This window comes from Mobula hypostoma, chromosome 9, assembly GCF_963921235.1.
Source record: "Mobula hypostoma chromosome 9, sMobHyp1.1, whole genome shotgun sequence".
Lineage (NCBI taxonomy): Eukaryota > Metazoa > Chordata > Chondrichthyes > Myliobatiformes > Myliobatidae > Mobula > Mobula hypostoma.
The window spans coordinates 93,190,687-93,208,392 of record NC_086105.1 but is presented as its reverse complement, the minus strand read 5'-3'; the positions used below and the strand labels follow the sequence as shown (position 1 = coordinate 93,208,392).

Here is a 17,706-nt window from a genome sequence, read left to right as displayed (position 1 = left end):
TCTATTGGAGTTTTTTGAGGATGTAACCAGGAAGATAGATGCGGGAGATCAAGTGGATGTGGTGTACCTTGACTTTCAGAAGGCATTTGATAAGGTACCACATAGGAGATTGGTGGGTAAAATCAGAGCTCATGGCATTGGGGGGAGGATATTGACATGGATAGAAAACTGGTTGGCAGATAGAAAGCAAAGGGTAGCAGTGAATGGGTGTTTCTCAGAATGGCAGGTGGTGACTAGTGGGGTGTCACAGGGCTCAGTATTGGGACCTCAGCTGTTTACGATTTACATCAATGATTTAGAGGAAGGCATTGTGAATAACATCAGCAAGTTTGCTGATGATACTAAGCTGGGTGGCAGTGTGACATGTGACGAGGATGTTAGGAGAATTCAAGGTGACTTGGATAGGCTGGGTGAGTGGGCAGAAACTTGGCAGATGGCGTTTAATGTGAATAAGTGTGAGGTTATTCACTTTGGGAGCAAGAACAGGAAGGCAGATTACTATCTGAACGGTGTGGAGTTAGGTAAGGGAGAAATACAAAGAGATCTAGGAGTACTTGTTCATCAGTCTCTGAAGGTGAATGAGCAAGTGCAGCAGGCAGTGAAGAAGGCTAATGGAATGTTGGCCTTTATTACAAAGGGAATTGAGTACAAGAGCAAGGAAATCCTTTTGCATTTGTACAGGGCCGTGGTGAGACCACACCTGGAGTATTGTGTGCAGTTTTGGTCTCCAGGGTTAAGGAAGGACATCCTGGCTGTGGAGGAGGTGCAACGTAGGTTCACTAGGTTAATTCCTGGGATGTCTGGACTGTCTTACGCAGAGAGGTTAGAGAAACTGGGCTTGTACACGCTGGAATTAAGGAGATTGAGGGGGGATCTGATTGAGACATATAAGATTATTAAGGGATTGGACAAGATAGAGGCAGGAAATATGTTCCAGATGCTGGGAGAGTCCAGTACCAGAGGGCATGGTTTAAGAATAAGGTGTAGGTCATTTAGGACAGAGTTGAGGAGGAACTTCTTCTCCCAGAGAGTTGTGGAGGTGTGGAACGCGCTGCCTCAGAAGGCAGTGGAGGCCAATTCTCCGGATGCTTTCAAGAAGGAGCTAGATAGGTATCTTATGGATAGGGGAATCAAGGGTTATGGGGACAAGGCAGGAACCGGGTATTGATAGTAGATGATCAGCCATGATCTCAGAATGGTGGTGCAGGCTCGAAGGGCCGAATGGTCTACTTCTGCACCTATTGTCTATAAAAAAAATCTCTTATATCACCTCTTATCACAGTCGATGTAGTATATTTTTAAACATAGGCCCTGTAGGTGATTAGATTTTCTTTTACATGTGAGATATGTAATTCTAAGTGATAGAATCTCCAAGGTGCAGCACTCCTTCAGTACAGCATTGGACTCCTAGCCCAGTTGGCTCTCTGAAGCGGGACTTGAATCCTTAGAGGCAAGATTGCGATCAACCTGGTCCTAGTTGACAGACATCTCAGTAACAGAACAATACAGACCACCCCTTGTAATACTCTGGACTTGCTCCATATTTTTATTTTGCACTGTTTTGTTTTGGAAAATTTCTGTATAATTTATATAGAACATGTTTTGTGAGTTGTTGTCTGAATCTATATGCTTGTGATGTTGCCGCAAGTAAGTTTTTTTATTGTACCTGTACCTCATGGTACTTGGGCATTTGACCATAGACTCAACTTGACTTGACTTACACAGTAGATGTAGCATTGTCTCATGAGATTTGAATGTTATGCATGCAAATTTAGTAAAACAATTCATAGTAACAAATAACTTTTAATGTCTCTCATTAAAAAACAGGTGAATTAACATCACTGAAAAAAGACAAACTCCCATTTGTATTAGAATTCTTTTTTTTAATTTAGTAAATTCTTTGATCATCCAATAAAATAAAACAGAACCCAGAATCATTCTTTACATTTACAATCTGGGTGAAGAGGAAGACTTCCACAGAGGTCAAAGTTCACCTTATCCCTTTAAGAGAAATACCATTTTTAATCACAAGCTTCTATGCTGAGACGTATCGCAAAAATTCAAGAGGAAAGAAACTAAAGTAACAGGAACACCGGATTAAGCTTATTGGCTACATCCAAAACAAGGAGGTTGTCTAGCATAATTGATGGTCAAAGCAATTAATACAGTCTCACAAGTGCAAGGCTGCAGCAGAGAAGCTGATGATGCTGTCACCATGGTTACCTAGTGTGAGACAAGCCACAAACGTTCCCGTGGTATCACACCCCTATAGTAGGTACAAGGATTTCACACAACAGGTGTCAAAGACAGTGCCTTCTCAGAAGGCATGGCAAATGCTAAAGAGTGCCACAAAAGCTAGAAGAGGTTGGAAAACCCTGGCAGGAAAGAGTACCTTGAAGTTAAGAGTACTGCCCCATTCATGCATCACCCACCTGAAATCTCAGAGGATGCTCTTAACAAGAGGGCTTGTGCATTCTGAAGCCTCTCCACAGTGACTGTGGGACCACCTTCACCCACTGGTTGCATCAGCATAAGAAAACTTGCAACCAGCTTCTGAAGAGTAACTGGGGATGGACAATTAATACCAGTGATGCTCATTCTGAGAATAATTCTTTAAAAATAAAATCAGTGGAAGTTGAACATCAGTCCATTTGGGTGGACCCCAAAGCTGGTGGGGAAATGTGCACCATAAGATATATCCCCCTCCTCCCATGACTATAGAACAAATCTCAGGTCTTTCTGCAGTTGGTGTCCTCTTGCCTCTGAGGATGCCCTGGGGTAACTAATTGCCCACCTTACTGCTGATGATTGTAGAACTGCCAGCAGAGAGTTTCCATGCAATTTGGCGTTTTTGTAAAAAAGAATATTAATCAAAATTCTGGTAAGGACATTATGTGAGTTATTTTGTTGGGTTCAGTTCTCAGTATGGAGCTCCACTAAAAGCCTGCTGTAAGGCTCTGACAATATATCAGTTCTGAAACGAAAGCTCCCATTTACCATCAATGCAGACTTGGAATAGATCCTTGGAGCTTTATTCTTCTATTTCTGTCTTGTGGAGAAACACTCTACCTTCAGACGTTTCCTTTAATTTATTCCCTGATAGTAATTAACCATAGCACTCATGCCGGCTAGGTCTGTACAGTATGTAACATCATTTTTCCCAATTATACAGTGTGCGAGTGCGTGTGTATGTGTATGTGTAACTGTATGTGTATGTGCAAATCTGTGTGTCTGTGTGGCTTTATGTAAATATCGGTGGGTAGGTAAGTTCACGAGTGTGTGCTGGCCTGTCTGTCTGTAAAAGTACCAATGAATGGATGTGTATTTGGGAGTTTGCTTTTGTGTATTGTGTATATATAAAATATATGGGAACATCTTTCTTCTTAGCTAGGTCTATACATTATATATAATAGAACTCGTCTAGCTAAGTCTGTACAATGATATTATCTTATGAAGCAATTTGTATTTAAAGATAAAGATCTTTGATTTTACAAAAATGTACTCTGCTTGAGGGACATTCATGTGACAATTCGTGTGCAAATGATGCCTTTTTTTTACACACCTCAGGAGCTTTGTGCAATTTTCACCTCGTACAATGTCTAGCTCTTCACACTAGTTAAAGTGCACAGGTAATTGTGCGGGCCAGCTTCAAGCCACACACACTCTGGCTAATTTGATGTGCATTGATGCTTGGTAATTCCATCTCTGCTCTCTGTTCATTTGCCAACGGACACAAAAATACTTCCTTTCAAGTAAAATGTCAAATGGTGAAGAAAACCCTAAGGAGCATTAAGTCTGGTCTGACAGGTTGAATGGCCTATTTGCGAGTCTAAACATCATGGTTTTATTCTAGATCTATTCTCCTTAAAGCTCGTGGTTGCACACATTCTAAAGGACTTCACATCCAACATCTTGCTGTAACCAGTTACTTGACTTCCTACATTAATGTCTAAATCCATTGCAAAGGTATTTGTTAATATTACATTTTCTCTTAAAATCTTGATGATAATAATTCTATCTTACTCATTGACTGCTAACTCATTCTGTTGCTTTGCAGCTATCATTCAGCTTCATTGTTGAGAAATCCCTCCACCTTTACAATCAAATTTTCACCGATTTCTATACTGTACCTTCATTTATGGCACTCATGATGATCAGAATCCCATTGCTTATTTTGACAAAACAGTCACAGTAACAGTCAAAGGTCATATTTCGGACTCCCTTCTGAACGACCTTTGATCCAAAGCCAACGTTGCCTGTAACCGGTCAAATTCATGTCGGCTGCTGTTGGGACTGGGGTTATCCAGCATCCTGCTGCCATCGTCCTCACCCTCATCGTCCTCGTCCCGGCTCATGAAAGCTAACTCATTCTCATAGCAGAAGGAGTTCGTGCTGGGAACGAGGAACTTGCTCTCCATCAGATCCTTGGCACTGCAAGTGGGTGTTGTGGGGACCTCATAGGTTTTATGGAAATGTGAGTAGTCAACTTTGTACTGGTCCTTCTCCTCAAAGAGCACTGGCTCAAATCGCTGACCCCAGAGGATCTCACTGGCCAGGTACGAGCTGCGTGCCTGTGTGGTCATCGCCGTGGCTTCCACCATGCCTTCAAGGATTACCACAATCTCAAAATCGGCCACCTCCAGGTCCTGCTTGCTGATGCCATACAGTGGACTTGACTCATCAATTTCATGCAGGATAGTTATAGGGGAAACCAAGAATATGCGGTCATACCCTTTATCAAAACCCACATCAATATCAATCTGGTCAAGGGGAATGTACTCTCCTTCCTCAGTGATCCGTGGCTTGATTAACTGAGCCCTGACGTGGGCTTCAACAATATGACTTTTCCTCAGGTTTCCCACTCGCCACATAAGGGAGAGCTTGCCATCCCTCATGGCTATCACAGCATTGTGGCTAAAGAGTAAGGTCTGGGCTCGCTTCTTTGGCCGTGCCATCTTTGCCATTATGGCTCCAATCATGAATGAGTCTATAATGCAACCTACGATAGACTGGAAGACCACCAGGAAGATGGCCAATGGACACTCCTCAGTCACACAGCGAAATCCATATCCAATGGTTGTCTGAGTTTCAATAGAAAAAAGGAAGGCAGCAATAAATCCATTCACCTGCGAGACACACGGGATGAAGTTCTCATCGCCCAGGGGCTTCTCCAGGTCTCCGTGGATCAGAGCGATGAGCCAGAAGGCCAGGCCGAAGGCCAACCACGAAATGAGAAATGCCAGAGAGAAGATCAGCAACATATATCGCCAGCGCACGTCCACGCATGTGGTGAAGATGTCAGCGATGTACCGCTGTGGCTTGTCGCTCATGTTTGCGAACTGCACGTTGCACTGCCCATTCTTCTTCACAAAGCGACTGCGGCACTTCCTCCTCGTGTGGATCTTCCCATTGCCGTAGCCATTGATTCCTGGCATGGTTGTCAACCTCAGTCCGTCTTCTTCAGAGGACACAATGCTGTAACGGTTGTCACAGGCACCAGTCATTCCTGTCCGCAGAAGTGAATTTGCTCAGTTGGGTGTCAACCCAAGTGCCAACCATGAACCCTCTTGCCCCCACCCTCCCCCACCCACCCACCCCCCACCCCCCAAAAAAATTGAAATGAAAGAAAGGTAGAGTCTTTGAAAATTGAAGCAAATCCAGGCAGCTGAGGTTGCCCTGAGCGGAGTCTTGTCAGTGTAAAATCCTGAAACAAGAATAAGTGTGGTTAAAATGTGCAATATTCAGAAATGCAGCAAATACATTCAAAAACCTTGCAAATAATGTTAGACTCAATTGCATTAGGAACAAGTGTGGACCGTTCAGTCCTTGTAGCCTTGCTATCAGATCAGGTTTTGTCATACCTGTAATTGGCAGTGGAATTGGACTTCCTGAAATGTTGCCAGGAGAGGACTCTCTTCTTGGACTCAAACAGCATGGAAGTAAGCTCTTTAGCCCAACCAGCCCATACCAACCAATATTCGCATCTAAGTTAGTCCCATTTGCTCTTGTTGGCCCATATTCTGCTAAACCTTTCTACCCATGTCCCTGTCCAAGTATTCCCTACATGTTGCTTCAACCATTTCCACTGGCAGCTCCTTCCATATACTGACCTCCATCTGTGTGAAAATGTTGCCCCTTAGACTCCTACTAAATCTCTCGTCCTCACATAAAACCTATACCACTAGTTCTTGATTCCCCAAGGCTGAGAAGACTGTATATTCACCATATCAATCCTCTTTGTGGTTTTAAATACCTCTGTAAGATCACCCCTCATTCTTCTACAGTGCAATGAAGAAAAGTTTCAACCTGTTCAATCTCTTTCATAACTCAGTCCATCAAGTCCTGACAAAATCCCCATAAATCTCCTTTTTCCAGCTCCACGGCAGTTCCTGCACATTCCTGGTTGGCCCTACCATCAAGGACATATTCAAAAGATTATGCCTGAGAAAGTTGGCATCCATTATTAAAGACCCTCCCACCTCAACCACCCAGGACATGCCCTCTTCTCTTACTACCATCAGAGAGGAGATAGAGAAGCCTGAAGACACACACTGAACGTGTTTGGAAAAGCTTCTTTCCATCGCCATTAGATTTCTGAATGGAACAATGAACCCATACCTCACTATTTTTGCTCTTTGTTTACTACTTTATAATATATATATATATATATATATATATATAATTAAGCCATCAACCGTCTAATCTTGTGTTCTTTTGAGCAAAGAAGAGACTGCATCTGAGCTCAATGACAGTTGTAGGCTTGAGTGTGCCTACTATCAACCACCTATTTACTCTACTCATACACAAATCACATTTTATTCCCCTTCCTTCTCATTATCTCCTTCCCAATTTCTACCATTCAGCCACAATAGAGTCTATGTACAGAAATCAATTAATCCACTGACATGTCTTTGGGATGCGGAAAGAAACGGATATCTTGATGAAACCCATGTGATCACAGAGAGAATGTATAACCTCCACACAGACAGCACCAGAGGTCGAGATTGGAACTCAGATCACTGGAGCTGTGAAACAGCAGAGCTAATTGTGCTAGTTTTTTATCATGCAGGATGAAACCAGTAGCTGTTGGAATCTCAAGCAGGACATCATTGTCAACTGATGTGTGTCACTCTCTCAATTCCGACCAACTGTTCAGTTTAGATTCCTCAGCTGGTTTTGATCACAAGAACACCTCACAGCAATGGGGTAGCAGCTCTATTGCCAGCATTCTCCCTCTCTGGGAGATTTTCAGGTGAGCTGGTGATATTGTAATAGTTCTTTGCTCTTAAGATGAGCTCAGTAGGAGCTGCTGACTACCTAGGCAAAGGCAGCCAAATGGACACAAGACATTGAACCAGTAATAGTCCATTCAGCCCCTCGTACCTGCTCTACCATCCAATAATACCACAGCTGATTTTTTTACCTCTGCGCGAGCCCCACATCTCTTGCTTCCCTCAATACCTAAAAATCTATCTCTATAGCCTTGGGAAGAGAATTCCAAAGATTTACTAGCCTCTGGGTGAAAATGATTCTTCTCTTCTTTGATCATGGCTGACCCCTTACTTTGTAATTTTTACCCCTGACACTAGACATTGCAGCCAAGGGAAACATTATCTGCATATCTACCCGGCCAAACTTGGTAAGAATTGTGTAGCTTTCAATTAGATCACCTCTCATTCTTCTAAATTCAAGAGAGTACAGACATGATCTGTTTCATCTCTCATACAACAAACCTACTGCCCTAGGAATTGATTGGATATACTTTTAGTGCACTTTATCTATCTCATTTCATCTTTCCTTAGGAAGAGAGAGAGACCCTCTGAACAATTTTCTAAATGCAGTCTCACTGTGACTCTATTAGTGGAGCATGACATCTTTACTCTTATAGTCAAATTCTCTTGCAATAAAGGTCAACACATCAGCTGCCTTCTTAATTGCCTGCTGTACCTGGATATTAACTTTCAATGATTCATATACAAAGGCACCCAAGCCTTTGCAGACACTAACACCTTGCAATTGCTCAGTATTTTCTTTTCTTTCCAATCAAACTGGATGACTTCACACTTTCCCACATTATATTCCATCAATTATGTCCTTGCCTATTCACGCAACCTGTACATATCCCTCTGAATTCTTCTCAAAGCCCTTGTTAGCTGTTAGCTATATCCCAGCTACAAAATTCGATATACTACCCTTGGTCCTATTGCCTAAACCACTAATATAGATATTGTCCAGCTGCACCATAGCACCAATTGCTACATCTTACTGACATCAGACTTCCAACTTGAAAAAGACTCATTTATTTCTGTTTTCTATTTTTATCCAATCTACTGTTTCAGATTGGTGGCAGCCAAGTTTTTGGGTGTATTTAAGGCAGAGATTGATAGGTTCTTTAAGGGAGTTAAGGGTTATAGGGAAAATGCAGGAGAATGGGGTGAAAAAGAATCAGCCATGGTTCAACAGCAAAGAAGTCTCAATGGGCTGAATGGCCCATTTCTGCTCCAATAACTTATAGGCTTACAGTTATGGTCAGTTAACCAATTTATTGGTTCATCCTTATCTGTTCTGCTAGTTGCAACCTTCAAAAAATGTCAATAGATTTGTCAAACATGATTTCTATTTCCTAAATCCATATTAACACTGTCAAATCATTGTTTTCCTAATATCCTGTTGCCCCGTCTTAAAAATAGATCCCAGCATTTTCCAACATCATTCTCCAACATATCCTGAAAGACAGTTATCTAACACGTGGATACAAATCCCTCTCGGCTATTAGAAACGTTCCTATGAATTCCTTTCAATATTAACCCTATCTGATAGCACATGGCTGCCCAGGTGCACACATGAATTTCTAGCAATTGTAATTGCCAACTCGGGTGGCAGAATTTCTTAAGAATGTATCACATTAATCTCCTCCCTCCACTCGCCATACTTCACCCATGCCATCTCATGTCATGTTCCATCCTTCATCTCAAATCAATGGTAGGGAAACTATTGGAGAGGATTCCTAGGGATAGGATTTAAGAGCATTTGGAAAAGGATGTCAGAATGGCTTTCTGTGGTGCAGGTCATCTCCTACTAACTTGTTTGATTTTTTTGAGGATGTGACAAAGGTGATTGATGAGTGTAGAGCAGAAGATGCCTTCTATATAAATTTTAGTGTAATGTCCTGGTTAAAATTTCTACTGCGTTGCTGTGGGGTAGTTTATTCGAGCAGTTTTCTGTAAAAGCAGCATGTCCTGCTCGTAGAATGTTTTGGTGTTGGCTAAAGTTAAGGAGCCATGTTGTTCAACTTAGGACTGCTGTGTTAGCCAATCAGGATGGTGGGAAGGTTCTACAGAGAGCTGGGCAGAGAGAGATTCTGACGGACAGTGGTCAGGTGAATGGTCTTTTGGCGGGTGAAGGGGAGAGGACCAGGGCAGGTGCCTGGATGATCCTATCTTAAGGGAAGACCTTAATGCAAGGAGTGCTTCGCAAGATGAATGTGCCCAAGAAGGCAAGATCTAACTGTGATTGGTGATGAGAATTCAGCACCATGAATAAACTGGTACACCCGACCACTACAGACATGAGCTCTGTTGTCTATGTGTCATGGTCTGGTCCATGAAGTCCGTATTCTGGTTCAAGGTCCGGTCCATAGTTCCTTATTCCAGGGTTTCTGGTTTTCCTCAGTTTCTGTTGTAGGCACATGATTCTTGTTTTGGGGCTGAGACATAAATACCTCTGCAAACCAGGGATTCCCTGCTGAACTGTCTGTTCCGCTCTTTGTCTTTCCCCCCTCGTCTGACTCTCTGCCTGGATACCTTGCCTGACCCTCTACCTGGATACCTCTCCCGGCTCTGTGTTATGTGTATGAGTCCTGGCCCTATGTCCTGATCCCAAGGAGGGGTCCCGGTTCTGTGTTCCATGCTCCCGTCTCCTCTAGTCCAAGGCTCCGTGTTCCTGAAGGCCCTCATTCAGTCCGTGCCTAGTCCAGACCTATCCAAGTCTTGTCCATGTGCCTTTACCTGCTCTTGTGTCTCACCCTGCCCAGGAGTTCGTCACCCAAGCTGTGTCCAGTCCTGTAGCCTTGTCTTGTCCTCACCTAGTTCTGGAGTCTGAGCCCAAGTCAAGTCCCAGGTTCTGGGTCCTTGCCCAGTCTCTGGTTCGGAGTTCATACCCAAGCCTCGAAGTACCCTAGACTCAAGCCTCAAGGCCCCAAGCCTGTCTCCAAGCCTCAAGACCCCAAGCCTGTCTCCAAGCCTCAAGACCCCAAGCCTGTCTCCAAGCCTCAATCCTCAAGACCACAAGCCTGTCTCCAAGCCTTAAGCCTCAAAACTCCAAGCCTGTCTCCTAGCCTCAATCCTCAAGACCCCAAGCCTGTCTCCAAGCCTCAATCCTCAAGACCCCAAGCCTGTCTCCAAGCCTCAATCCTCAAGACCCCAAGCCTGTCTCCAAGCCTCAAGCCTCAAAACTCCAAGCCTGTCTCCTAGCCTCAATCCTCAAGACCCCAAGCCTGTCTCCAAGCCTCAAGACCCCTAGCCTGTCTCCAAGCCTCAATCCTCAGGACCCCAAGGCTGTCTCCAAGCCTCAAGCCTCAGGACCCCAAGCCTGTCTCCAAGCCTCAAGCCTCTAGACCCCAGCCTCCTGTCCTGGAATCATGTCATGTCCTTGCCTGGTTCTGGGTCCCAGGCCCGAGGCAAGACCCAGGTTCTGGGTCCTTGTCCAGTCTCTGGCTCGGGGTTCAAGCCCAGGCTCCTAGTTCATAGTTCCTTGTCTGGTTTCCCTGTTTCTTGTCCATGTCCTTGCCCAGGTCCTGCATCCTTATCCTGTTCCTAGTACTTCAGTGTATGTGTCTTGCATTTGGGTCCATTTCCCAACGCCCCCCCTTTGTGACACTATGTACACATTTAGACTGGTTTAATTGTAATGAGTCCTTTTTTTTCCTTTTCTTTTTCCTATCAACTATTTGATAAAGTTGAAATTGGTAAATATACTTGCTTTATAAATTTTATCCTGGTGTACAATCTGTTATTTCTTGGTGACCAATAATTGTGTATGGTCTGTCTTCACACAGCATTTACTCAAATTGAGGTTCCTTTAAATGGAACTCCTAATGTTCCTGTTTGGTTGAACCCCAAATCATACTGACGATAGACATATATTGTTTTTGAAAGGTGGCCTTCTCACCACTGAGTCACATGACTGTTCACAGAATTTGCTAACGAGCCAAGTTTGTATACGAGCCCCAGTGAGATGGTTACATTTATAAGGCATTTGACAAGGTCGATCATGGTTGGCTGATCCGGGTGATTAAGGTGCATGGAATCCAAGCAGTCTTGGCTACTTGGATTCAGAATTGGCCTGCCCACAGAAGACAGAGTGCAGTGGTCGAGGGTCCTATCTTATAGTTGGAGGTCCATGTCTAGTGGTGTTTTACTGAGATCCATACTGTGACCTTTGCTCTTTGTGATATACTTAAATGATTAAGATGAAAAGGTGAATGGGCGGCTTGGTAAATTTGCAGATGATAGAAAAATTAGTAGTGTTGAGGGTCATGTAAAAGATCACCAAAAGATAGAGTGGGATGTACATCAGTTGCAGATATGGCTGGAAAAAGAGTTTAACCCAGGCAATTGTGAGGCATTGCACTGTATGAGATCAACTGCAAGGAGAAAGCACACAATTAATGATAGGACCCTTAATCTAGCTTGGTACAGAGGGATCCAGATCTCCATGAAAGTGGCTGGACAAGTTGATAGGATGGTAAAGAAGGTATATATGATATGCTTGCCTTTATTGCTCGAAGAATTGAATTCAAGAATCAGTAGATGATGTTGCAGCTTTATAAAGCTCTTGTAAGGCTGCATCTAGATTATTGCTTTCAATTCTAGTTGCCACATTGCAGGTAGGATACAGAGGATTTACAGGATATGGATATGGAGAGGGTGAAGAAGAGGTTTACCACGATGCTGCCTGGATGAAAGGGCATGTATTGTAAATAACAACCTGTAAGGTTGGACAGACTAGGGTTACTTTCTCTGGAGCAGTGCGGAGTAAGGAGAGACCTGGTAGACGTTTATAAGATTATGAGAGGCATAGATAAGAGTAGGCAGCTGCTATTTTTCTCACAGGGTCAAATTGTTTAATACTGGCGGGCATGCATTTCAGATGCGAGGGGGAAAGCTCAAAGAGTATATATGGGGCAAGTTATTTTTAAACAGAGAATGTTGGGTCCCTGGAATGCACTGCCAGGGAGGCAGATACTTTAGTAGTGTTTAAGAAGTTTTTAGACAGGCATGTATATGCAGACAATGGAAGGATATGGATTGCATGTGGCAGAAGGATTTAGTTTAATTATGCATCATTAGCTGAATTTGTTGGGCACAACATCATGGGGTAAAGATCTGTTCCTGTACTGCATTGGCCCTGTCTTCCCATAGGGTCATAATTCAATGATGATTGACTGGTTGAGTCTCGACTCTTGTCAAATGGCTTTGTTCTCTGGTCTTTCTAAAGTCAATAAACCAAATTTTTTTAAAAAATAGATATAATGAGTCCCTTTTCTCACACATTCTCTTCCAGGTGGTGTTTATTGCAATGTCCTGGAGATCATCCTTAATCATGGGAAAGTCAGGAGGCAAGACAAGCCTGGAGGATTGTCAAACGTGTCTCACTCCATGACATACTTGCGGCATAAGACCAGCAATACATCCTTCTAACAGCCTCCATAAGGTTCCCGATTGTTTCCATAATATGGATCCCTCTGCTCGTAGCCCATTCCTTTCTGCTGGAGTCAGCACACTACTCCCTTTTGGCTTTCAAACATCACTTCTGGCCCAAATAAGGAGAAGTTCTCAGTGCTCGAGGCTCTCAGCCCCATTCCAGCTCATGACACCATTGGGTCTGTGGGCAGAGGCTCCACCCTTTACAAGTTTGAACTACCTATAGTCAACAGACACCCAGCTGATTCCAGACTTTTCATTATGTGATTCTAGTGGGATAGAAAAGCAACTTTGCCACCCAAAGATTGTATATAACTTAGAAGACCATGGATTCAAATCACATGCAGGTTAAATGATATTCAGCAAGAGCCACAGATATCACTGTGTATTTAGTCAGCTGAAAAGCACTGGATGCATAAGCAAACGGTAAACTGGATTACTGAGTAAATAAATTCGCTCATACAACCTCTAAACTCTTTTAAGAAGTTTTTTAAGATCTATCTCTTTATTCATGTCTTTGCTCAACATTTTACACAGCTCATAACTAAATATTTTTGATGATACTCCTACAAAGCACTTTCTTGTTGTTTTATCTATTTTCATTTAGAGATACAGCATGGTAACGGGCCCTACCAGCGCAACGAGCCCGTGTTGCCCAGGTACACCCATGTGAACAATTAATCTACTAAACTGTACATCTTTGTAATGTGGGAGGAAACTGGAGCACCAGAGGAAATCCACATGGTCATGGGGAGAACGTATAAACTCCTTACAGACAGCGGCAGAACTGAACCCCAGTCGCTAGTGCTGTAATAGCATTATGCTAACCGCTACACTATCATGCTGCCTTCAGAAAGCTATGTCCAACGTGCTACAGGATGCCTCCTACAAAGCAGCCATTGGGATTTCAGATCTTACCAACAAATTTGGTAATAAAATTACCGTTCAGATTTTGGAAACAAAATGAGTTATTGGAAGTTTCAGGAATATCCCCAAAGGGATATTGGTAGGGAAGAAAATTTATCATCCATCTGTAGATTCACTCAAACCCTGAGTTGTAGCCTACTGGGCTTAGGTAATAAATATGTGAGCATTTTAAGTGCTGCCTATTGTACTTAACACTTAATTTTTCTTTTTAATTCCACAGTGGATGTAAATGACAAAACAGAAAGCCAAATCCACAAAACAATTATTGGGCAGAATCATCGGCTAACTCCAACCTCACAGCTCATTTTTACCAGCAATTACAATTCTCCAAGATGACATTTAATAGATTGGTTTATAGCAGACTCTAATTAAGTGGAATCGTATTAGATGATCGATAATCACACTCAGTTTTTTTCACCTTTGTCAATGGACTATGCACTCAGCAGGAATGGCTGACAGTACTCAGTCAATTTGGCTTAATGAGGCACTGGGCAGCATCCCAAATCTGGGTCCAGATCTAATTTTGTATTGTAAAAGAAATGGTGAGGTGCTTATTGTTTGTTACCTTTCCTCCCTCCACAGTCTGCTTCAGCTATGGAACTAACCACTTTAAGTGAGGGGTCAGAGAGTTAACGACTCTATAATTAGTGACAATGGCACTACATAATCACCAGCTCATAACCTTTTCCTCACTGACCCCTTTCTACAAAGTACTCCAACCATATTCAGAGTTGGAATCTATTTGGGTATGGACCTTGAAAATACCATCTCCCTCCTTGAGATATCAAAGCCCCCAATGCACAACGTGTTAAACTGAGTCTAAATATATTACACATAAGCAAAAAAATGCAGATGCTGCAAGTCTGAATGAAAATCATAAAAATGATGGGGATACTCAGCAGGTCAGGCAGCACCTGTGGGGAAAGAAATAGAGGTAATGTTTCAGGTCAGTTTGTTATCCCTTTCTGGTTTCACCCAAATAAACCCAACACAGATGGTGCTGGGTATTTCAAACATTTTCTGCTTCTACTCAAAACACTTGGTGCTCTCAGCACTGGCATGAGTCAGACACCCAGAGCACAGGAGCCTCTGTGCTCTTAGTAAGATATGAGAGGAGTTGTTTAATCAAGCCAAATCCTTTGAAAGTAAAAAAATTCAGTTTTCACAAACTGAATTCAGCACATTTTAAGCCCTTGTCCCTTTAAAACAAAAGTGAGTGTGCTTGTATGAATAAAAGCATCATTTGTCCATGCGTCACACTATTCCTTTTCCAGTGCTGAAGCTTGTTATGTCTGTAATAACTCTAGATGTTCAGGAGGATTTAATATCCAGAGGGGAGGAGCTGCTCAACAAAGGTTTCTTTAATCTTTTTAACATTTGTTTGCAAAAAGAAGTCAAGATCTTGAAAGGAACTGATTGACCTGATGTTTGTACCAAGGCTAATTTAATCATTGCTTGGTGATTAATTGAAATAAAACCAAAGAAAACAGCAAATCCTAAATGTGGGACTCAGAAGAAGATTGCTGTGAGTTTAAATCATACTCTAAAGTCTTAGAATTTAAAAAATCCAAACTGATACAGTGGTGCAGTGCTGAAGGGTAACTGCACTTTAAGAGGTCATGGGACCACACCATCAGCCATTTACACTGATTCTACATTAACCCATTCTTATGCTCTCCACATTCCCAACAACTCCTCTCAGATTCTACTACTCACCTACTTAATACAATTCACAAGGGCTAATTAACCGAACAACTTGTGTGTCTTTGTCTGGGGGATACCCACACAGTCACAGGGAAAATGTTTAAGATCCACACAGACAGCACCAGCAATCAGGACTGAACTCTCCATTTAGAAAGCTGGAGCTATGAGGCAGCAGCCTTACAAGCTCTGCAACTGCGCGGATATAAATAAAATAAATCAGGAAAAATAAATAAATATTAGCTAGGGTCTGGAGAGAATTCCCTGCGTTTCCAAAGAAGAGGCAATGATTTCTTGTCCGTCTTGGTCAATGGCTATTATTCAACCAACATTCAAAAATAATTGCAATGAAGATATTACTCCATGTTAATTGCAGGATGCTGTTTCTGTCTGTCACAGCGACCATACTTCATAAAAGTAGTTAATAAGTTTTTAAAAGTCTGTGGAATTGCTGGGATCATGAAATATGCTGTTTGCATCTTAACAGGGGTGAATGGAAAGGATTTTTATACAATGGCAATGGATGGGAAGAGGTTTAGCATGAACAATGACATCCAATGGGAACGGATGGGAAGTGGGTTAGTTTGTGGGAATTCTCTACAATGAGAGTGGAAGGAAAGAAATTTATTCAGAAGGATCTGCATACAATGTGAAAGAGTTTAATTTGTAGGAATTCTACACAAAGGGAGTTGGTGGAGGGAAGCTAAGCAGAACATCCACAGTTAAATCAAATCCTGTTTATCTTGAAAGCTCCATTTCTTTTTGCATTAAAATAAGACAAAAATTCCAGAAAATAAGAACAAGCTGTTTTGCACTTGAAAAATACAGCGGTTAATGTTTGAGTTGGATGATTACATTTGAATCCATTCACTTCAGCAATGAAGGGTCTCCTGCATTGTTGAAGCATTTTCAGTGATTATTTCTGATCTTTCACATGACACTGGAGATCTCATCACTGCCAAATTCTTTGGGAATTGCCGGGCTTTCTCCAGCATACCAGAAAAAACAATGAGGACTGTAACATTTTAATGTGTTTCATTACTGGTGCTTAAGCCAGCATCAGGGCAGGACCTGAATGGGCAAGAGGTTGGGCTCCCAACAGTTTCTTTCATCACATTGCTGGTTGTCGGTAGTGTGGCACCTCGATTGTGTTCACTTTCTCAAGCAGTTTCCATGAAAAATCAAATGTTAATGCTAAACTGAGAGCTTACCAGGACAATTGTTAAGACTGTGATTTTCATGCTAGGGAGTTTTGTGAGTCTCAAAATCGATACACAAGAGACTGCAAATGCTGAAATCTGGAGGAACACACAAAAAGTTGGAGGAACTCAGCAGGTTATGCAGCATCTGTGAAGGGAAATGGACAATCAATATTTTTGGTTGAGTCCCTTTACTCAGACTACCTTTTAAGAGTGGTGGGGGGCGGGGGTGAATCCTAGTCAAAGATATAGGCACAGGGTGGAGACAATGGAAGAAGAGGGTTACATTACGGCTGGCACGGAACTTGTTCCGGTGCGGGGGTATGAAGGTGAGACTGCTGCTGAGGACAAACCATTCTGGTTTAGAGAGAGCAAGGTCGGAGGGGATGGGTGAGACACAGCAGGGATTAGAACTGGGGTCAGTCCAAATGAAGGGTCTTGACCTAAAACATCAACTGTCCTTTCCTTCTATAGACACCGCCTAACTTTGAGTTCCTCCAGCATTTTGTGTGCAGCGTCATTAGTGGGCTGTTCAATCCATAGTTTACTCTAGACAGTAGTGGGCTGTATCTCAAATAATGATGAGCCTGACTACGTGAAGGAGACAGGGAGCTTAGTAACATGGTGTCATGACAACAACCTTTCCTTCAATGTCAGCAAAAGAGCTGGTCATTAAATTTAAAAAGGTGGGCAGTGCACATCTACATCAATGGTGCTGAAGCTGAAAGGGTTGAAAGCTTAAGTTCCTCGGAGTGAACATCACAAATAGGCTGTCTGGACTAACCATTTATGTGCCATGACCAACAGAGCTCGCCAAATCCTCTATTTCCTTAGTAGACTACAGAAGTTTGTCAACTCTTTCCAATTATTTTGTTGCACCATCTTATCTGGATGCATTATGGCTTTGTTTGGCAACTGTTCTGCCTGTGATCATAAGAAACTTTGAACTGTTGTGGACACAGCTCAACACGTCATAGAAACCAGCCTCTCCTCCATGGACTCTGTCTTTACTTCTCGCAGTTTCAGTAATGTAGCCAGCATGATCAAAAGATCCCACACAACTTGAACATTCTTTGTTCTCCCCTCTTCCATTTAGCAGGAAGTACAAAAGTCTGAAAGTATATACAAGTAGGCTGAAGGACAGCTTCTATCCTGCTGTTATAAGATTGGTGAAT

At 42.6% G+C, this 17,706-nt stretch overlaps 1 protein-coding gene across 2 annotated transcripts in view; it reads right to left on the bottom strand.

Annotated features, from left to right (window-relative positions):
• Positions 1-1,895: 1,895 nt before the first annotated feature.
• Positions 1,896-17,706, bottom strand: part of LOC134351861 (ATP-sensitive inward rectifier potassium channel 12) — an 83,817-nt gene continuing 68,006 nt past the window's right edge. The window contains exon 2 of one of the 2 annotated variants that reach the window (XM_063058691.1): positions 1,896-5,506. In XM_063058691.1, the coding sequence (XP_062914761.1) occupies positions 4,206-5,504 (1,299 nt within the window). In that variant the 5' untranslated portion in view covers positions 5,505-5,506 and the 3' untranslated portion in view covers positions 1,896-4,205. Of the gene's footprint in view, positions 5,507-5,607; positions 5,705-17,706 lie in introns of those variants that run through there. The other variant, XR_010019280.1, reaches the window with a different exon arrangement.